This window comes from Nomascus leucogenys, chromosome 5, assembly GCF_006542625.1.
Source record: "Nomascus leucogenys isolate Asia chromosome 5, Asia_NLE_v1, whole genome shotgun sequence".
NCBI lineage: Eukaryota > Metazoa > Chordata > Mammalia > Primates > Hylobatidae > Nomascus > Nomascus leucogenys.
Window position 1 is genome coordinate 6565043 of NC_044385.1, and position 18018 is coordinate 6583060.

At 41.1% G+C, this 18018-nt stretch overlaps 2 protein-coding genes across 2 annotated transcripts in view; both read left to right on the forward strand.

The window, feature by feature from the left end:
- The first annotated feature begins 7031 nt into the window (after positions 1-7031).
- Positions 7032-18018, forward strand: part of OPN3 (opsin 3) — a 46968-nt gene continuing 35981 nt past the window's right edge. Inside the window, exon 1 of the mRNA XM_030812612.1 lies at positions 7032-7523. Coding sequence (XP_030668472.1) covers positions 7151-7523 — 373 coding nt within the window. The 5' untranslated portion in view covers positions 7032-7150. The remainder of the gene's footprint in view (positions 7524-18018) is intronic.
- On the forward strand, positions 11331-14121 carry CHML (CHM like Rab escort protein). Its single transcript, XM_030812611.1, has one exon. It carries the CDS (start codon positions 11633-11635, stop codon positions 13601-13603), a length of 1971 nt encoding a protein of 656 aa, XP_030668471.1. The 5' UTR covers positions 11331-11632; the 3' UTR covers positions 13604-14121.

Consider the following 18018-nt stretch of genomic DNA (forward strand, 5'->3'; position numbering starts at 1 on the left):
TTCCTTACCTCCTCTGTCATGTAAACTGCTTTTTTTTTTTTTTTTTTTAGACGGAGTCCTGCTTTGTCACCCAGGCTGGAGTGCAGTGGCGCGATCTCGGCTCACTGCAAGCTCCACCTCCCGGGTTCATGCCATTCTCCTGCCTCAGCCTCCTGAGTAGCTGGGACTACAGGTGCCTGCCACCATACCCGGCTAATTTTTTGCATTTTTTTAGTAGAGACGGGGTTTCATCGTGTTAGCCAGGATGGTCTTGATCTCCTGACCTCGTGATCCGCCCGCCTCAGCCTTCCAAAGTGCTGGGATTACAGGCATGAGCCACTGTGCCCAGCCATAAACTCCATTTTTTTTAACAGCAATGTAACAAGTGAGATTTTATTTTAAAAACAAATGTATGTATTTGGGGGTTGAGGGGACGTGGACAGATACACAGTTTATGTATTAAGCTGATCCCTACATCTCACCCATCTAAGGAGCTGTATGCACCAGGAGCATTGACATTCAGAACCTTAAGGCATGCTAGATTCTCCTTTTTTTAAAAAAAGTTCAATCACATCCATTAAATTGCATTTCCTAAGGTAGGAAAGGTGCATACATGTTTCGCAAGATTTTCAGTAAGGGCTCTTCTGCTGCTCACCAGAGACCAAGGTTAGAGTGGCCAGGGAAGAATGTGTCTCAACCCTGGGAAAAGGAATGCTTGATTGAAGTTCCCTCTCTGCTGTCACGTTATGATGCAGAAGGCTAGGGGTTATCAGTTTCCAAACAAGAATGTCAAATGAAACGTGTCTCCATTCCTCGCTCCCCTATACTTTGCGAAGGACTTCCTTGGAGTATAGGTATTGTGATAATTTAATGTTCCAATGTAAGAGGGTGTTTAGAGGGTTTTAAATGAACCTCTTTCTGTCTAAAGGACAGGGCTAGACGGCCCATGCAGGAGGATGTGTGCAGACACTGGGAACCAGTTCTGCAAGCATTAGCTCCTGCTCACCTTCAAACTACTTAAGAGAAGGCAACGAGTTCATTAGGAGCTCAAGGATATCCTTAATGAGCACTTCCACAGGGAGAGTGTTCAGCATGGAGGAGCCATGACATCTCCCCATTTCTTTCCATCTCAGGGGCACTGACAGGGAGAGTCTGGGGCTGGCCAACTCTCTGCAGCAGACCACTTCCAGAATTTGGCAGGGCAAAAGATGCATACATATGTACAGAGGAACAGATGCTAGACTCTCAGTAGAGGGGCCAGACTGGGTCAGCTTGGGAGAGTCCCCAAGCAGGGGCAGAGAGCGAGATCCCAGCAGCCAGCTACTAAAGGCATTGCCTCTGCCGAGAGAGTTGTGTGAGAAAGATGCCAGAGATCTCAGTTTCTCTAGAGAACCTGAAAATCACCCTAGAAGAGAAAAACCCAACATTTAAAATTTGCTACAACCAGAGAGCACCAATATCAATTTTTTTAAAAAAGACAAAGTCGCAATCTGTTGCCCAGGCTGGATTGCTGTCTCCTGGGTTCAAGTGAGTCTCCTGCCTCAGCCTCCCGAGTAGCTGGGATTACAGGTGCATGCCACCTCACCTGGCTAATTTTCGTATTTTTAGTAGAGATAGGATTTCACCATGTTGGCCAGGCTGGTCTCGAACTCCTGACCTCAAGTGATCTGCCCATCTCGGCCTCCCAAAGTGCTGGGATTACAGGCGTGAGCCACCGTGCCTGGCAGAGAGCACCAATATCAGACTACAACTTTACCAATCAAGGAAGATTTTTTTTCCCTCACAATCTCAAAGGGGCCCAGAGCAGCATCTACAGGTAACGGATCAAGAAACTGGGGGAAGCTAAACTTGTTTTCCTTCCCACCTCCACCCTCACAGAAGTTCTCCAGGCCTGACGTTGGCTCTATCTTGGAGGGTGTGGGCAAGCGAGTTTTACGTGAGTTTTAGCTTTTCAGCATTACAATGTTGTGGCCTTGATGTCAACTGCAAGGGAGCAGAAAAGCTTTGGAAGCTGCCAAAATTCCATCTAAGGGCAGGAAGGAGCAGGTGGTCAGAAAACATTTGAAATGAGTAGGGAGAACAAGTTGCTTTTTGGTTGCAGCATACTGAGTTCAGCTTGCCTCATCAACTGGTTATAGTAGTTTACTTCTCCCACTCTGAGAGAGTGAGATGCAGGCACAATTTGCACATGCTTTTTTCTTTTTTTAAAAAAAATGTGGTAAAATATACATAACATAAAATTTTCCTTTCTAACCATTTTTAAGTATACCATTCAATGGCATTGTGTACATTTACAATCTTGTGCAACCATTACTACTATTGATCTCCAGAATTTTTTCATCATCTTAAACAGAAACTCTCTACCCATTAAACACTAACTTCTTATTCTTCCCTCTTCTCAGCTTCTGGTAACCACCATTCTACTTTCTGTCTCTATGAATTTGCTTGTTATAGGTACCTCATATCATTGGGATCATATAATATTTGTCCTTTTGTGTTTGGCTTATTTCCCTTATCGTAATGTTTTCAAAGTTCATCCATGTTGTAGCATGTACTAGAATTTCATTTCTTTCAAAATATGCCTGTATAATATTCCATTGTATGTATATACCACATTCCATGTATCATTCATCTGTTGATAGGCATTTGAGTTGTTTCTATTTTTTGGCTATTTTGAATAATCCTATTATGAATATTAGTATACAAATATCTGTTTGAGTCCCTGCTTTCAATTCTTTTGTGTATATGCCTAGGAATAGGATTGCTAGATCATATGGCAATTTTTTTTGTTTTGAGACAGGGTCTCACTCTGTTGCCCAGGGTGGAGCACAGTGACACGATCACAGCGACACGATCACAGCTCACTGCAACCTCAAACTCCTGGGCTCAAGGGATCCTTCTGCCTCAGCCTCCTGAATAGTTCGGTGAGACTACAGGTATGTGCCACCACACGCAGCTAATTTTTTATTTTTTTCTGAAGAGATGGGGTCTTACTATGTTGCCCAGGCTGGTCATTGTACTCTTGGCCTCAAGCGATCATCTTGCTTAAGCTTCCCAAAGCACTGGGATTACAGGAATGAGCTCACAATAATTCTATGTTTAACTTTTTGTGGAACTACCAAATTGTCTTCCACAGGAGCCACGCCATTTCACATTCCCATCAGCAGTACCACAGGGTTCTAATTTCTCCACATCTCCACACAAAAACCAACACTTGTTTTTGTGTTTTGTTTTGTTTTGTTTTGTTTTTTTGATGATAGCCCTTCTAGTAGGTGTGAAGTGGTATGTCATTGTGGCTTTTTGCATTTCCCTAATGACTAATCATGGTGAGTTTCTTTCCATGTGCTTTTAGGCCATTAGTATATTTTTGGAATAATGTCTACTCAGATCCTTTGCCTATTTCTGAATTGGGTTGTGTGGAGTTTTTTGTTGTTGTTGAGTTGTAGGGGTTCTTTATATAGCCTAGATATTAATGCCTTATCAGATATATGATTTGCAAGTATTTCTCCCATTTGGTGTGCTGTCTTTTCACTCTTTTCATAGTGCCCTTTGATGCATAACAGCTTTTAATTTTGATAAAGTCCAATTTATCTATTTTTCTCCTGTTGCCTGTGCTTTTGCTGTCATACCCAAGAAGTTTTCTTCTAAGAGTTTTATAGTTTTAGCTTTTACATGTAGGTCTCCAATCAATTTCGAGTTAATTTTTATATATGATATAATGTAAGGCTCCAACTTCATTCATTTGCACATGGATGTGCAGTTTTCCCAGCATCGTTTGTTGAAAAGACTGTCCTTTCCCCATTGAATGGCCTTGGCATCCTTGTCAAAAATCAATTGACCATATATGTAAGAGTTTATATCTTGGCCCCTTTATTCTATTCCATTGCTGTACATGTTTGTCCTTGTGCTATGTATTAGGCTGTTCTTGCACTGCTATAAATACCTGAGACTGGGTAATTTATAAAGAAAAGGGGTTTAATTGGCTCACAGTTTTGCAGGCTGTACAGGAAGCATGGTGTTGGCATCTACTCAGCTTCTGGGGAGGCCTCAGGGAGCTTTTACTCATGGTTGAAGGCAAAGTGAGAGCAGGCATCTCACATGGCGACAACCAAATAGGGAGAGAGAGAGAGAGAGAGAGAGTGGGATGGGGGAGTTGCCACACACTTTTAGATGAGCAGAGCTCACTTATCACAAAGGGGATGGCCCAGGCCATTCATGAGGGATCCGCCCCCTATGACCCAAACACCTCCCACTAGGACCCACCTCTGATATTGGGGATTATATTTCAACATGAGATTTGGGTGGGGACAAACATCCAAACTATATCATGCTGGTGTTTCTTGTTTGTTTGTTTTTTTGTTTTTGTAAAAGATTGTAATGTTCTGCTGTTATCCTATCATTACATAATTCTAAAATTAAAAAAGAAACATATATCCTTATCATTGCCTGTTTCTGTCAAGCTCAATAAATGTCCTTAATGGTTCATAGTATTGTAAAATTACTGTATCAAAAATTCTTAAACATTTCTCAAATGCCTCTTACTCCTCCTTTGCATTCACTGCTAGTAGGCATTGCCCTGGACTTTACTCTGATTGAGTAAAAGCCAAAGTCCTTTTATTGAAATGGCCAAGGTCCTGCATATTCTGGCCATTCACTGCCCACCCACCTGACTGGCCGCATTTCCCAATTCTCATTCTTGCTTCCTTATTGTTCCTCCAACATACCAACTACAGTCCTCCTGCCCATAACCACCCTGTCTAAATAACAACCTTGACAGAGCAGGGGCATCACCATCTTGGACAAGCACTGCCATTTTAAAGTTCCCCTTGATCAAAAACCACCTAAATCCAAACAGCATCAGCCTAATGGCTAAGGTCAGCATGACTATACACCACAAAAGACATCTCTGACCAGAAACATTCCAACCCTAAGATAAACCCCTAAACCCCTCCCTGACCAGAGACATGCCAGCCCCGAGATAACCTCCCCTCCGACGGAGACATTCCAACTCAGCAATAAACTTCTCCTCCAAACAGAAACATTCCACGCCAGTGATAAGCTCTCTCACTCTAAAATCCTTAAATACTCTTAGTCTGTAAGAGAGTGCTCCTGACCGAAATTGGCCAGAAGCCCCTCTTAGGTTTATTCTTCCAAATAACCCTGTCTGACTGTTGAGCTGCTATTCGTGTTTCTTTCCTGTTTCTTTAACTCTTACAAACTCCTTGCCCCATCTCCCATGGCTCCTGGCTCAGCCTCCTGAGTAGCCAGGACTACGGACATGTACCATCTTGCCTGGCTAATTTTCTATTTTTTGAAGAGTTGGGGGGCGATTCTCACTTTGTTGCCCAGGCTGGTCTTGAACTCCTGGGCTTAAGCAATCCTACTGCCTCGGCCTCCCAAAGTGCTGGGGTTACAGGAATGAGCACCATGCCTGACCCCGATTTCTTTATGGCATTTGTCAGTGGCTGACACCCTACGTATTTATCTAATTTTTGTTTGTTCTCCCAACACTACTGGAATGTAAGCTTTATAAGGGCAATGACTCAGCAATGATGAATAGGAAAAAATATAGCGAGTTCTTTATTCATTCAAATTACTATTTATTGAGAACTTACTGTAGACTAGACACAGAGAACACACTCCACATTAAACATATAGAACTTGTTAAGTCGTTATGTTTTGTTCAATGTTTGTACAAATCTAAAATTAACAATTAAATGTGTGTATGTGTTTTTTAAGGGGTGGGTGGGTAGGAAGTCTCACAGATGGCTAGTCCAGAGCAGAAGCCTTGAAGGAAAATCAAGGTGTCAAAGGCAGAGCACACTGCCCCTTAGCTATTGCTCTATGCACCAGGGTGGAGAACTGCTGCCAGCCTATTAGATCCTCTCTCCAGGGAATTCGGAATGTGGATTGATCCAAGCTAGTCATTCCCTACTGATCTTTCAAACAGAGGTGAGGGGGGTAAACGCCTGCAATGGAAAGCCGTTTCTTTAGCTTGCACAAACCCTGTGTTCGTCACCAGTGTCCAGGACGATCTGCAGGTGTGGCTCGGGACTGTGATCTTCTTGTAGGGCCTCCTTAGGGATTGTGCAACCACAAAGGCAGAAGCGGCTCTTGCAGAGTGTGATGACGTTCACAACCTATATTTGACTTGTACTATATTCTCATCACTACAGGGGAAGAGGCCCAGTGGGAAATGTGTGCTGTTCTAAATATAGCACCTGCCTCCTATACCTGCTAGATTTAGGTTGAATCTTTCACTGCCTGTGAAGGACTTCAGCAGGCCTCAGTGACCGGAAAGATCTACCCACACTTTCAAGCACAGGAAGGACGGTATTGGAAGGCCTTGGGGTCCAGCCCAGGGCTTAAAGTCAGTTCCATTGGAATGCCATTTTCAGAGAGTTTTCATCCCAAACTTGCCGAGGGTGGCAGGCTCTTGTATCAGCCCTGGGACACGTGTCCTCTAGCAGTCAGGTAGTTAGGCAGGCACCTGTCTATCAATTTGTTGTTTTTCTTCTCAGTTTTCCGGTAAGACTACCCCGAGTTCTTCAATGTTTTCTTTGCTTTTGTTTACATTAAGTGTATGACGCGGGATGGGCTTCGTAGGCTGGATGTGGGTTATTACAGCTTCCCAGGAAGGGGAGAAGCCTGGGGAGAAGCCCAATTCTTGCCAGCACGTGGTGGGCGCAGGCGCTCATAAATACTTAGGAATAAATGAATGCATAAGTGAGTGAATGAATGGGTGAGTGGACACGAAGCTTTCAAGGTGGGTGCAGGGAGGTGGGGGTGTGAAGAGACATCGAGGCTACCCTACGGCCCCCGGCCCCCAGGCTATCCCGCGACGCGCGTCCACGCCGACCAGCTGAAGGTGCCCAGCCAGTGGGGGCGGGGCGAGCTAGCCGCGAGGACGCGCCCGCGGGGGGCGGGGCTGAGAGGACGCGCCGGGAGCAGCGGAGCGGCGAGAACAGGCCGCGGGGAGGGGCGGGGCCACGGGGGTGCGCCGGGCGGAAGGGGCGGGGAGAGGGCGGGCCCGGCGCGCGGTAGCGCGGGTACCTCAGTGCACAATGGCCAGAGCCGGCGGCGGAGCCCCAGCCCCACCCAGTGCGGAGCGCGCCGCGAGCTCCGCCGCACGCTGAGCGCCTCCGCCCGCCAAGCGCGCCGGCGCCGGGCCATGTACTCGGGGAACCGCAGCGGCGGCCAGGGCTACTGGGACGGCGGCGGGGCCGCGGGCGCTGAGGGGCCGGCGCCGGCGGGGACACTGAGCCCCGCGCCGCTCTTCAGCCCCGGCACCTACGAGCGCCTGGCGCTGCTGCTGGGCTCCATTGGGCTGCTGGGCGTCGGCAACAACCTGCTGGTGCTCGTCCTCTACTACAAGTTCCAGCGGCTCCGCACTCCCACTCACCTCCTCCTGGTCAACATCAGCCTCAGCGACCTGCTGGTGTCCCTCTTCGGGGTCACCTTTACCTTCGTGTCCTGCCTGAGGAACGGCTGGGTGTGGGACACCGTGGGCTGCGTGTGGGACGGGTTTAGCGGCAGCCTCTTCGGTGAGTTGGACTGGGAGGAGAAGGCAGCCTCCCCTCTGCAAACTTCCACTCCCCGCCCCGCCGCCCCCTCCGTGCGTCCGCCTGCCCCCAACCCGCCCCGCACGGCTTCCCGCTCGGCCCCGCGCCCCCCGCCCGACACCACCCCGCTCCCCGCTCGCCTCCTCACGCTGCTCGACCCCAGCCGCATGGCGGGTGCCTTCCTTTTCCTCCCCCTCCCGCCGCACGCTGTCCACGACTCCATTCCTGTGTTCTCTCATCTGCCCCCCACGTTGACCCCAAACCCCAGCCCGTCTCCTTTCTTCTCATTTGTTTTTACCTCCTAAGATCACTCAACAAGGCACGAAACCACGGGTTTTTACACTTTGAGGAAAGAGACGAGGGCCTGTAGAGTCAGGAGATTCAAGAAAAGAAGTGATTAACTCGTGAAAGTTGGAGGGAGTGATGAGATTAGATTCATATTCTACTATTTCCTAAAATGAGAGTAGAAAACTAAAATAGCAATATGTAAAAAAAAAAAAAATTCTCATTAGTACTTGTAAATCTTTGAATGCTTTCTAGGGAGTGAGACAGTTTCATTCAGATCCTCAGAATGCAAATTGGCATGTGCCCTGTAAGCTATTTTTACTATTTTCCTTCTTATAGATGGGTTCCAGCACACCAGAATCTCGGGTGAGATTACAAATGGCTCAGCCAATACCATCTCAGGTGAACAAATACTGTAATTAGCTCTGCAGTCGGTAGATTTCATTAAAGTAGAACTTGATTGTTGATTTATTTCGGAAATACTCTTATTATAGAAGATTTAAGTTTCACTGAGACATGATGTTTTGAAGGATGATCAACAACTCAGCAAATCATTGAAGGAAGCGTAAGAAAGAAATTATTTTTTGTGTGCCTCAGGAATTTCATTTGTAGGGAGACTTGAAATAGAAATGTGTATTTCTCGAGGCTTAAAGTTCCTTTTTTAAATCCTGAAATCCATTGATACTTTATTGCTTTAATCTTGGTGGGTTTGGGAGAACAAAATCTTTGTAGAATTATCAAAAATATTTTCTTATTCAGTAACCTCTATGCTATGACAAACCCAAATATTATATTTGTAATTATTCATTTTTTGGCATTTTGAAGGAAATAAGAAAATAGATTTTATTCGATTGCTTCAGAGGTTATAATATTTTCCTCCCCGCCCCTCATAAGCTTTAATCTGATAATTTCATTTGAACAAACATTTGAAATTTAGGGAGGGGACTGTAAGCGTATGTAGGCGGTGGTATGGATGGCTATGGGATTACACACCTTATATTAATTAAAAAATACCTATCAGGCAGTTTCTTCGGCAGTGCTAAGAAGGTTATTCAAGCCCAAGCCTAAAGTATCATCAGTAGTGTTCTCCAGGGTAGTCAACAGGTGTTTGTTCACAGACATCAAAGTTCTTTTTTCCTTGAAGTGCCTTTTCTGTGCTGGAAAATTCTATTTTCATGCCCGGGAGTTTGAACACAAGGGTGTACTGAGTTCTTTATAAGTGCTAGCTGTCATCCACCCTCTTCCTCACCTCTTTCCTCTGCTGATCCCACCCTCCTGTGTCTCCTAGTCACTTCTCCCTTCCTGTTTTTCTTCTTCACCATCCCTCCTAGGGTCCCAGCCCAGTGATTTTCTAAGTTCACCTAGGTTTTTGCCTGAGGGCTGCCCCATTTTTCAGGGCATGTAGTGCTTTCAACCATGACTTTCTCCCTGTTTTTAATGTAGAGGTGGAAACCCTGGGATAAGAGATTCAGATACTTACTTAAGCCCTGGGGGGCAAGTTAGTAGTGAAGTTACTACAGAGTTTAAAAAGTTTTTAGCAAAGATAATTTCTTTGCCCGGAGTAAATTCCAGAGTTTGTGCTTCTAGATCCAGGTTAAGGATGAAGAAAAGGAGGGCACTTCCTGCATAGTTATCCCTGAGCAAGAACTACCTAACAGTGGAGTATTGAAAGGGAGGGAGTTAAAAATGAGGGAAGTAGCTTCTTGATGCAGAGGCTTTTGGAGAGGCGTGCCCTATCTGTTGGAAAGACCATTGGCCTGATGGCACAAGAGTGGATCCTGTTCCTGATCCTGCGACTCATGCATTGTGCGGGCTTTCCCAAGTCACTTAATCTCTCCAGCCATCAGTTCTCTCATCTGTATTATTGGGTAGTTCAGCTTAATGCTCTGTAAGGCCATCCTACTTGCTTTGCATTTTGATGACCCCTTTGATATCTGTAGGTTAGAACGTGCCTGATCTTAGCACTTATTGATTGTGTCTTCTGCTCCTACTCCTACCCTGAGCCCTATCTTTCTAAGCCAAGAAGCAGCATATACTATGGTTACACCTCTTCAGATACCATCATAGATTCAGTCTCTGTCTTCACACCCTGCTGGAAGAAGCAGAATAAGTAATTCAGACATACTTATATTTATACTTGAGTGGGCCAGGCAACTGCTGCATTCTGTACTTAGTTCCTGGCTTCTTAGGGAATGCCAAAAATGAGTGGAATCCTTGATATTTTTGAGACAGAGGCTTTGACTAGACAGGACTGTTAGGATTGCTATTTTAGTTAAACTAAAGGTCTGTGCCCTACGCAATTTAATCTAAGTTCCAATTGTATGGCTTGTTTTATCAATATCCAAGATTATTAGTCATCTTGGGCTAGACAGGTCCAGCTTGTACTGATTTATATTTCAGTAGGTTTAACAGTAGTGAAAAACAGAGCTCAAAACTGTACAATGATGAATATTAGAAAGTTTAGCAGTATTATGTATATAATGCTTTAGCCTAAAGACTTTCAGGTGAGTATGCCCTTCAGCACCTTGGCCGTTCTACCTCTGGCCACACAGGGCATCACACAGATGTCTTCTGCACATGGAATGTAACCAGCATTATGCTCAAAGTTAACAGGAGAGCCTTTTTTTTTTTTTTAACTTCTCCTTCAAAAATAAGAACAAACAATGTTAGTCTTGGCAGAGGATGTTTAGATAGACCTTTTGCTTGGGATGCAGAGATTCAGGGTTGCAGAGACAGTGGCGAAATGCAAACATCATTGTATTCAAATGTTAGAAGTAGGTATTATTTATGTTAAGATATTTTAATATGAAATCGGAAGTTTTCCTTTTTTACTTAGACTTACACTTTTCCTTTTTTATATGCATTGTATATTCATATACATATTTTTAATACATTTTCCTCAGGCCTATTATGAGCCTAAATATTTTTAAATGGCCAGTTGTTTTCCTGAATTAATCCTTTTGTAATAAACTGACTAGTAATTGAGTAGAAATAGTCTCATGTTGCTACCATGAGATCCTAAGGGTGGCTGTGGCATGGAAAGGTCTTATATTCAGCTGTTCTGGAATCACACTCAGACTGTAATGGCCACAGAAATATTTTTAATCATGGCAGTATGCACATAGTGTATAATCTGTTTCTATAAACAATGGAGCCACGCGTTCCGTTTAGTCTAAGCTCACAGCTGTGTATAGATTTATTCACATGATAGTTTTCTTAAAAGCTAGAGAATTGTATTATGTTATTTCTTCTTTATTTTTGTGGAACATTATGTTGATTCTGTATTACTATGTTGCCTGATTCTTGGGAGGGCTGTTGTATCTCTATTGTCCATTTTCAAGAAATTAGAAAATATGTGAGAAAGCATTTAAGACACGCTTTAGTAGAGGTTCATGTCCAAATAAGAAGTCACACTCCAGTGGATTGTCATTGTTGCATGAAATTATTTTTCTCTTACATTGTTTACAATGTATTCTTTCTTGAATTTTCTTCTTTCAGAGAAGAGTTCCAGTCACAAATGCATATATGATGCATTTTGACATTTACTGCTAAGATGAAATGCAGAAATGAAACCACACATCCATTTTAGTATTCTCAGATGTGATTAGATGTACTTGCTCATGCTTTGATGCTACTGACTTATAAGAAAAAAAAATGTTTTAAAAGGGTAACCGTTAAACAGCTAGGACCTGCAACTTCAGTGCTTCTGGGATAACTGGAACATCAGAAGGACAGATTTTATTACAGCATAATCACACCTCATTTCTTTCATCAGCAGTTGTCACCAGACACTGTTACTTCCTAGAATGGCGGACAATCTTCCCACAGAGTTTGATGTGGTTATAATAGGGACAGGTTTGCCCGAATCCATCCTTGCAGCTGCATGTTCAAGAAGTGGTCAGAGGGTTCTGCATATTGATTCAAGAAGTTACTATGGAGGAAACTGGGCTAGTTTCAGCTTTTCAGGATTGCTATCCTGGTTGAAAGAGTATCAGCAAAACAATGACATTGGGGAAGAAAGTACTGTTGCATGGCAGGATCTGATCCATGAAACAGAAGAAGCCATCACTCTTCACAAGAAGGATGAAACTATTCAACACACAGAAGCTTTTTGCTACGCCAGTCAGGATATGGAGGACAACATTGAAGAGATTGGTGCTCTGCAGAAAAATCCTTCTTCGGGGGTGTCTAATACCTTCACTGAAGTTCTGGATTCTGCATTGCCCGAAGAAAGCCAGTCATCATATTTTAATAGTGACGAAATGCCTGCCAAACACACTCGGAAAAGTGATACAGAGATTTCACTAGAAGTAACTGATGTAGAGGAATCAGTGGAGAAGGAAAAGTATTGTGGAGATAAAACTTGTATGCACACAGTTTCAGATAAAGATGGAGATAAAGATGAAAGCAAATCTACAGTAGAAGATAATGCCAATGAACCAGTTAGAAATAGGATTACTTACTCTCAAATAGTTAAAGAAGGCAGGAGGTTTAATATTGATTTGGTATCAAAACTGCTGTATTCTCAAGGATTGCTAATTGATCTTTTAATCAAATCCGATGTTAGTCGTTATGTAGAATTTAAAAATGTCACTAGGATTCTTGCATTTCGGGAAGGAAAGGTAGAACAAGTGCCTTGTTCCAGAGCAGATGTCTTTAATAGCAAGGAACTCACCATGGTTGAAAAGAGGATGCTAATGAAATTTCTCACATTTTGTTTAGACTATGAACAACATCCTGATGAATACCAAGCTTTCAGGCAGTGTTCATTTTCAGAATACTTAAAAACTAAAAAACTAACTCCCAACCTTCAACATTTTGTACTGCACTCAATTGCAATGACATCAGAATCATCTTGCACTACAATAGATGGTCTTAACGCAACTAAAAACTTCCTTCAATGTCTCGGACGGTTTGGTAACACTCCCTTTTTATTTCCCTTGTATGGCCAAGGAGAAATTCCCCAGGGTTTCTGTAGGATGTGTGCAGTTTTTGGTGGAATCTATTGTCTTCGTCATAAAGTACAATGCTTTGTAGTCGACAAAGAATCTGGACGATGTAAAGCAATTATAGATCACTTTGGTCAAAGAATAAATGCTAAATATTTTATTGTGGAAGACAGTTACCTTTCTGAGGAAACATGCTCAAATGTGCAGTATAAGCAGATCTCTAGGGCAGTACTCATTACAGATCAGTCTATACTAAAGACAGATTCAGATCAGCAGACTTCCATTCTGATAGTTCCTCCAGCAGAGCCAGGAGCCTGTGCTGTACGGGTCACAGAATTATGTTCTTCAACCATGACATGCATGAAGGACACCTATCTGGTACATTTGACATGTTCATCTTCTAAAACAGCAAGAGAAGACTTAGAATCAGTGGTGAAGAAATTATTCACTCCGTATACTGAAACAGAAATAAACAAGGAAGAACTTACAAAGCCAAGACTCTTGTGGGCTCTTTATTTTAATATGAGAGATTCCTCGGAAATCAGCAGAAGCTCATATAATGGCTTGCCTTCCAATGTTTATGTCTGCTCTGGGCCTGACTGTGGCCTGGGAAATGAGCATGCTGTCAAGCAAGCTGAAACACTTTTCCAGGAGATCTTTCCAGCTGAAGAATTCTGCCCTCCACCTCCAAATCCAGAAGACATTATCTTTGATGGTGATGATAAGCAGCCAGAGGCTTCTGGAACCAATAATGTAATAATGGCCAAACTAGAATCCTCTGAGGAAAGCAAAAACATAGAAAGCCCAGAGAAGCACCTTCAAAATTAGAAAAGAGTAATCTGGAAATGCTGTTTTGGACCTCCTTCATGGCATCAGAATTTTCTCATTTAAAGGACAATTTCCCATATGAGTAATTAAGAGTGGTTATATATGATGAATGCTATGCAGATGTTGTCTTTAACTCTCAGACATTCAATGAGTGATTTATCGATTATTGAACATTTTGTTTAGAATGGGCTACATGACCCAGAATCTTAAAACAGAGTTAGCTTTATTTTAGTATTGGGTATGTATGTAAGGGTTCCATATTAGCAACTCAGCTTAAAGGTAATGTATTTGCTCATGATCTTCAGATTTTATCTTTGTCTATAGAACAATTAGTAATACCCAAGTAATATTTTAATTACTTTTGCAGCTATTACAGTTGCTGCGGCCTGTTCGAATAGTGAAACACACTCAAATGGTAAATTATGTGGATCTTTTGCATATAATGTAAATGTGTAGACATGGTGGTAGGAATAGCAACTAATACAAATGCCAAAATGATAATAAAATACATTTGTCTATAATCGTTAAAAGATTAGCTTTGCATGATGCTTTATTCACTGTGAAGGTCTGAAGTTTATAATACCCACTTGACCCTTGTAACTGATGAGGCAATGACGCCACCACAGTGTTCTAATTTACAAAAAGAATTGGAGTTCAATTAGTGGTTGAAAAGCTCATTTTGGGGAGGTTGATTGCAAAGAAAATTTGAAGGATAAGATTTATTCTTATTTAATACTTCAGAAAATTTCGGCAGAGCCCTGCTCTGGCACTTAAAGAGCTTCCAACAAGTAACTTAGACCAAAAGGAAAAACGAAGTGCCCCAGGAGAAGATACTTCAGAAGGGCTATTCTGAAATTCCTAAGGAGGAATTCTTAGGAATTCCTAAGGAGAAACAGAGTGAGGCCTTTTTAACCTGGGATTACAGATAGTTATAAAACCCTCTATAAATAGATTACCCAAGGTTTTTCAGTGAGAATGAAACATACCACCTTGTTGGCTCTACCACTTTAATTAATGTCACTAACATAACTGATAGGAATGCATCAAAGGAGGATTTACCATGCCCTTTTGGTTGTGTCCCACTTAACAAATTGTGAAGTAACAACCTTCTGTAATTTCTCTTGCCTCTTCACTGTTATCCAGAGTATAGAAACTTTTTTTCTCCCAGAACCACCCAACGTCATAAAACTGGTAGTACTCTAATGGTGAAAACCTGTGGAGCTGTCAGAAGACATGAACTTGCTTTTCCTCTAGTCCAGTTTCCATTCTTCAGTCAGAGAATGATGATCCCTGTGACAGTTGTTGCTCTGAAATAGTATTTATCATGTGCTTAGTACCTAGTATTATGCTTTCTCATAACAGTTTCTCAACAATCCTGTGAGGCAAATTTGCATGTACCTTCTGTATTAGTCTGTTCTCATGGTGCTGATAAAGACATACCCGAGATGGTAATTTATAAAGAAAAAGGTTTAATGGACTCACAGTTCCATGTGGCTGGGGAGGCCTCACAATCATGGTGGAAGGTGAAAGGCACGTCTTACACGGCGGTGGACAAGAGAGAATGAGAACTAAGTGAAAAGGGAAACCCCTTTTAAAACCATCAGATACCGTGAGACTTATTTACTACCATGAGAACAGTATGGGGGAAACAACCCCATGATTCAATTGTCTCCCATGATCTCCCCATGATTCAGTTGACCACAACATGTGGGAATTATAGGAGCTACAATTCAAGATGAGATTTGAGTGGGGACACAGCCAAACCATATCACCTTCAAAGAAGAAATAAGAGGATTATTAGTAATTTGCTCAGAATCTGGTATGTGGAAGAGCCAACATGGGACCTAGCCTTTTGTGATTCTAAAACCTTTGATCTTTCTACTAACATTCACTGTTAGAAGAGTGTAGGCGCTGCAGGAGAAAGAGAAAGTGCCCACGAAAATTAGTCTAGCATTGCCGGGGGTAAAAAGCACACACTGGTCCTGCAGCTTATTGAATCAGAGAAATGTGAAGATTAAGATGAACTAAACATATTTTAGAGCATGGATCTCATTGAAGCAGAATTTGGCTAAGTTTTAACAAAATGTTCTTCAGTAACACATCTCTGATCTGAAGATTGTGTTATAAAAAATATTATCAGGCCAAAATTTGTTCGGAATACACTAATTTTTGCTCCTCTATATGTGAGGAAAATGAGACCAGACAGATTTAAGTAATTGACAACTTAAGACTTAAAGTAGCAAAGTCATGGATTGTATTGACTTTTAAAAATATAGTAAAGTGATATTTAAACTTTATCCTAAAATTTAAATCTAACAAAACAACTGAAATACTTGAAATAGACCTATAAAATAGTAATTGAAATGAGAAATACATAAGATGATAAATAAAATGAAGGTGAAGTTATTCCAGATCTACTGAAAAGATTTTCAATATCACAGATTATTCATAAGAAATTGAGAAAAGGAACAATAAGAAGTTGCAAAAGATGGTATAGCTGAATATAATGGATATAGGAAAAATTAGTCCAAGATAAAGTTTGCTTTAAAAATGAAGAAAATGAATATACTTCTTAATACAAAATAAGTGGGAAATGAGAAGTTATACCAATAAAAAGCATTTAAAAATTTAGGGGATATTGTAACCCAGTATAATTTTCTGACAGGTTGGACTTTGACCCTAATGGACTTATTGGTGAACTTTTTCAAATGTTTAAATAATGTCTATCCATGTATCATGAAAGGCAATATGCTTCAAATTGTTTTTTGAGGCAAACATGTTCTCAATACTGAAAGACATTTTTAGAAGGATTTTATTCTCAACAGATGCAAAATGCAAAATAAAATATTGGCAAACAATAACAGCGACAAATAATTTACTATCACTCAGGATTGTAAGGCTGGTGTTAAGCAGAACAGCCATTAAATCAGCATCAACAGAACAAATAGTAAAAATCCAAAGTATTAACTACAGATAACTTCAAAAATTCCTCATTCACCCTTGATTTAATTATTTCTCTGGCAATGATTTAATAGACTTCTAGGAGTCTGTTAAGTACTTAAACCAAGAACTACCATTATTCCTACTGGGAAAACAAACATTTCTCAAGTGGAAAGTAAACAGTGTTGGCACCATTTTTATATATGGTTAAAGAGACCTGTCATTGCAATAAAAGCCAGCATTCACAAAATGAGGAAGATAGGGAAAGTAGCATAAATATTTTCTATTAACATGGCTTTACAACTGCTAAAACTTATAGTATAAAAATGTACTAACAAAGACTAATTCAAGAAGTTGCAGGATATACAATTTTTAAAAATCTCATTTCTACATCTTAGCAGTGACAAACTGCAATTTAAAAAGTGTGTTTGGTCATTAATATATATGAGACTTTTAAAGAAAGTTATATAACTACATTGAGATAAATTAAGAAAGATGCCTAAATAGAAGCAAGTTTAAAGAGCTATATTTTTAAACATGAGCAAACTCCCATAGGAGCCATGCTGGTGTAATGGAAAAGTAGTACATAGGGAGATAGGGAGTTTTTTGAAAACCAGAATTACAGTTCTCATTTCACTACTTACCAGTTGTATTCTCTTGGGAAAGTCACTCCTAGTATCTATTTCACCATCTACAGAAGAGAAATACTTCACAGAATTATTGTGAGGATTAAGTTAGATAATCTGTATTAAAATATAAAGCTACATCCAAAGGAATGCCAATATGTGACATTAGTATGAAATTTACTACAGTTCCATTTAACATTCCAACTGGTTGCTTTGTGGAATATGGCATAATTGTAATAAATTATTTAGGAAAGCAAACAAAGATGTAAGTTTTTTTAATTTAGGGGGAAAAAATGGGAGCCTTGCTCTCCAAATCCTTAAAACATGCTATTAAGCAACCTTTCTGAATATTCTGTGGTGCCAAGTAGAAAGTTTAACTAAAACTAATAAGCCAATGGAAAGAAAGAAATATTAATAACTGCTGGTGGAAAGACTAGCTAGATGTCAGTGTGGAAGGATTAGATCCACTTTACATGTGATATTCCAAATGAATTAAAATGTTAAGTATAAAAAGAAAAAGACTACGAGTCTCACACCAATAGTGGTAAAAAGGAACTTCATGGCAGTTGATAAGGTAGGTCAACTAAGAGAAAAAATTTTAAACGTGTAGTAAATAGGAAAAAGACAAAACAAAATGGAATTTAAAAGAAGCTATTTGCATTACACATGGATACACTCAATTTTTGTAAAACTATATGCATATCCATAAGGGTTTGTACTCTTAGGCAAATTTATAAAGAGATCGTGTATAAATGGTATAAAAAATCAATTTGAATGGTATTCAAATTTCCTAATATTAAAAATGCAACTTTGACTTAGTTCATGCTATTGTATTAGCAAAATTGTTTT

Excerpts from the sequence above, each read along its gene's own strand:
- CHML (XM_030812611.1), top strand. The coding sequence starts at position 11,633 with ATGGCGGACAATCTTCCCACAGAGTTTGATGTGGTTATAATAGGGACA.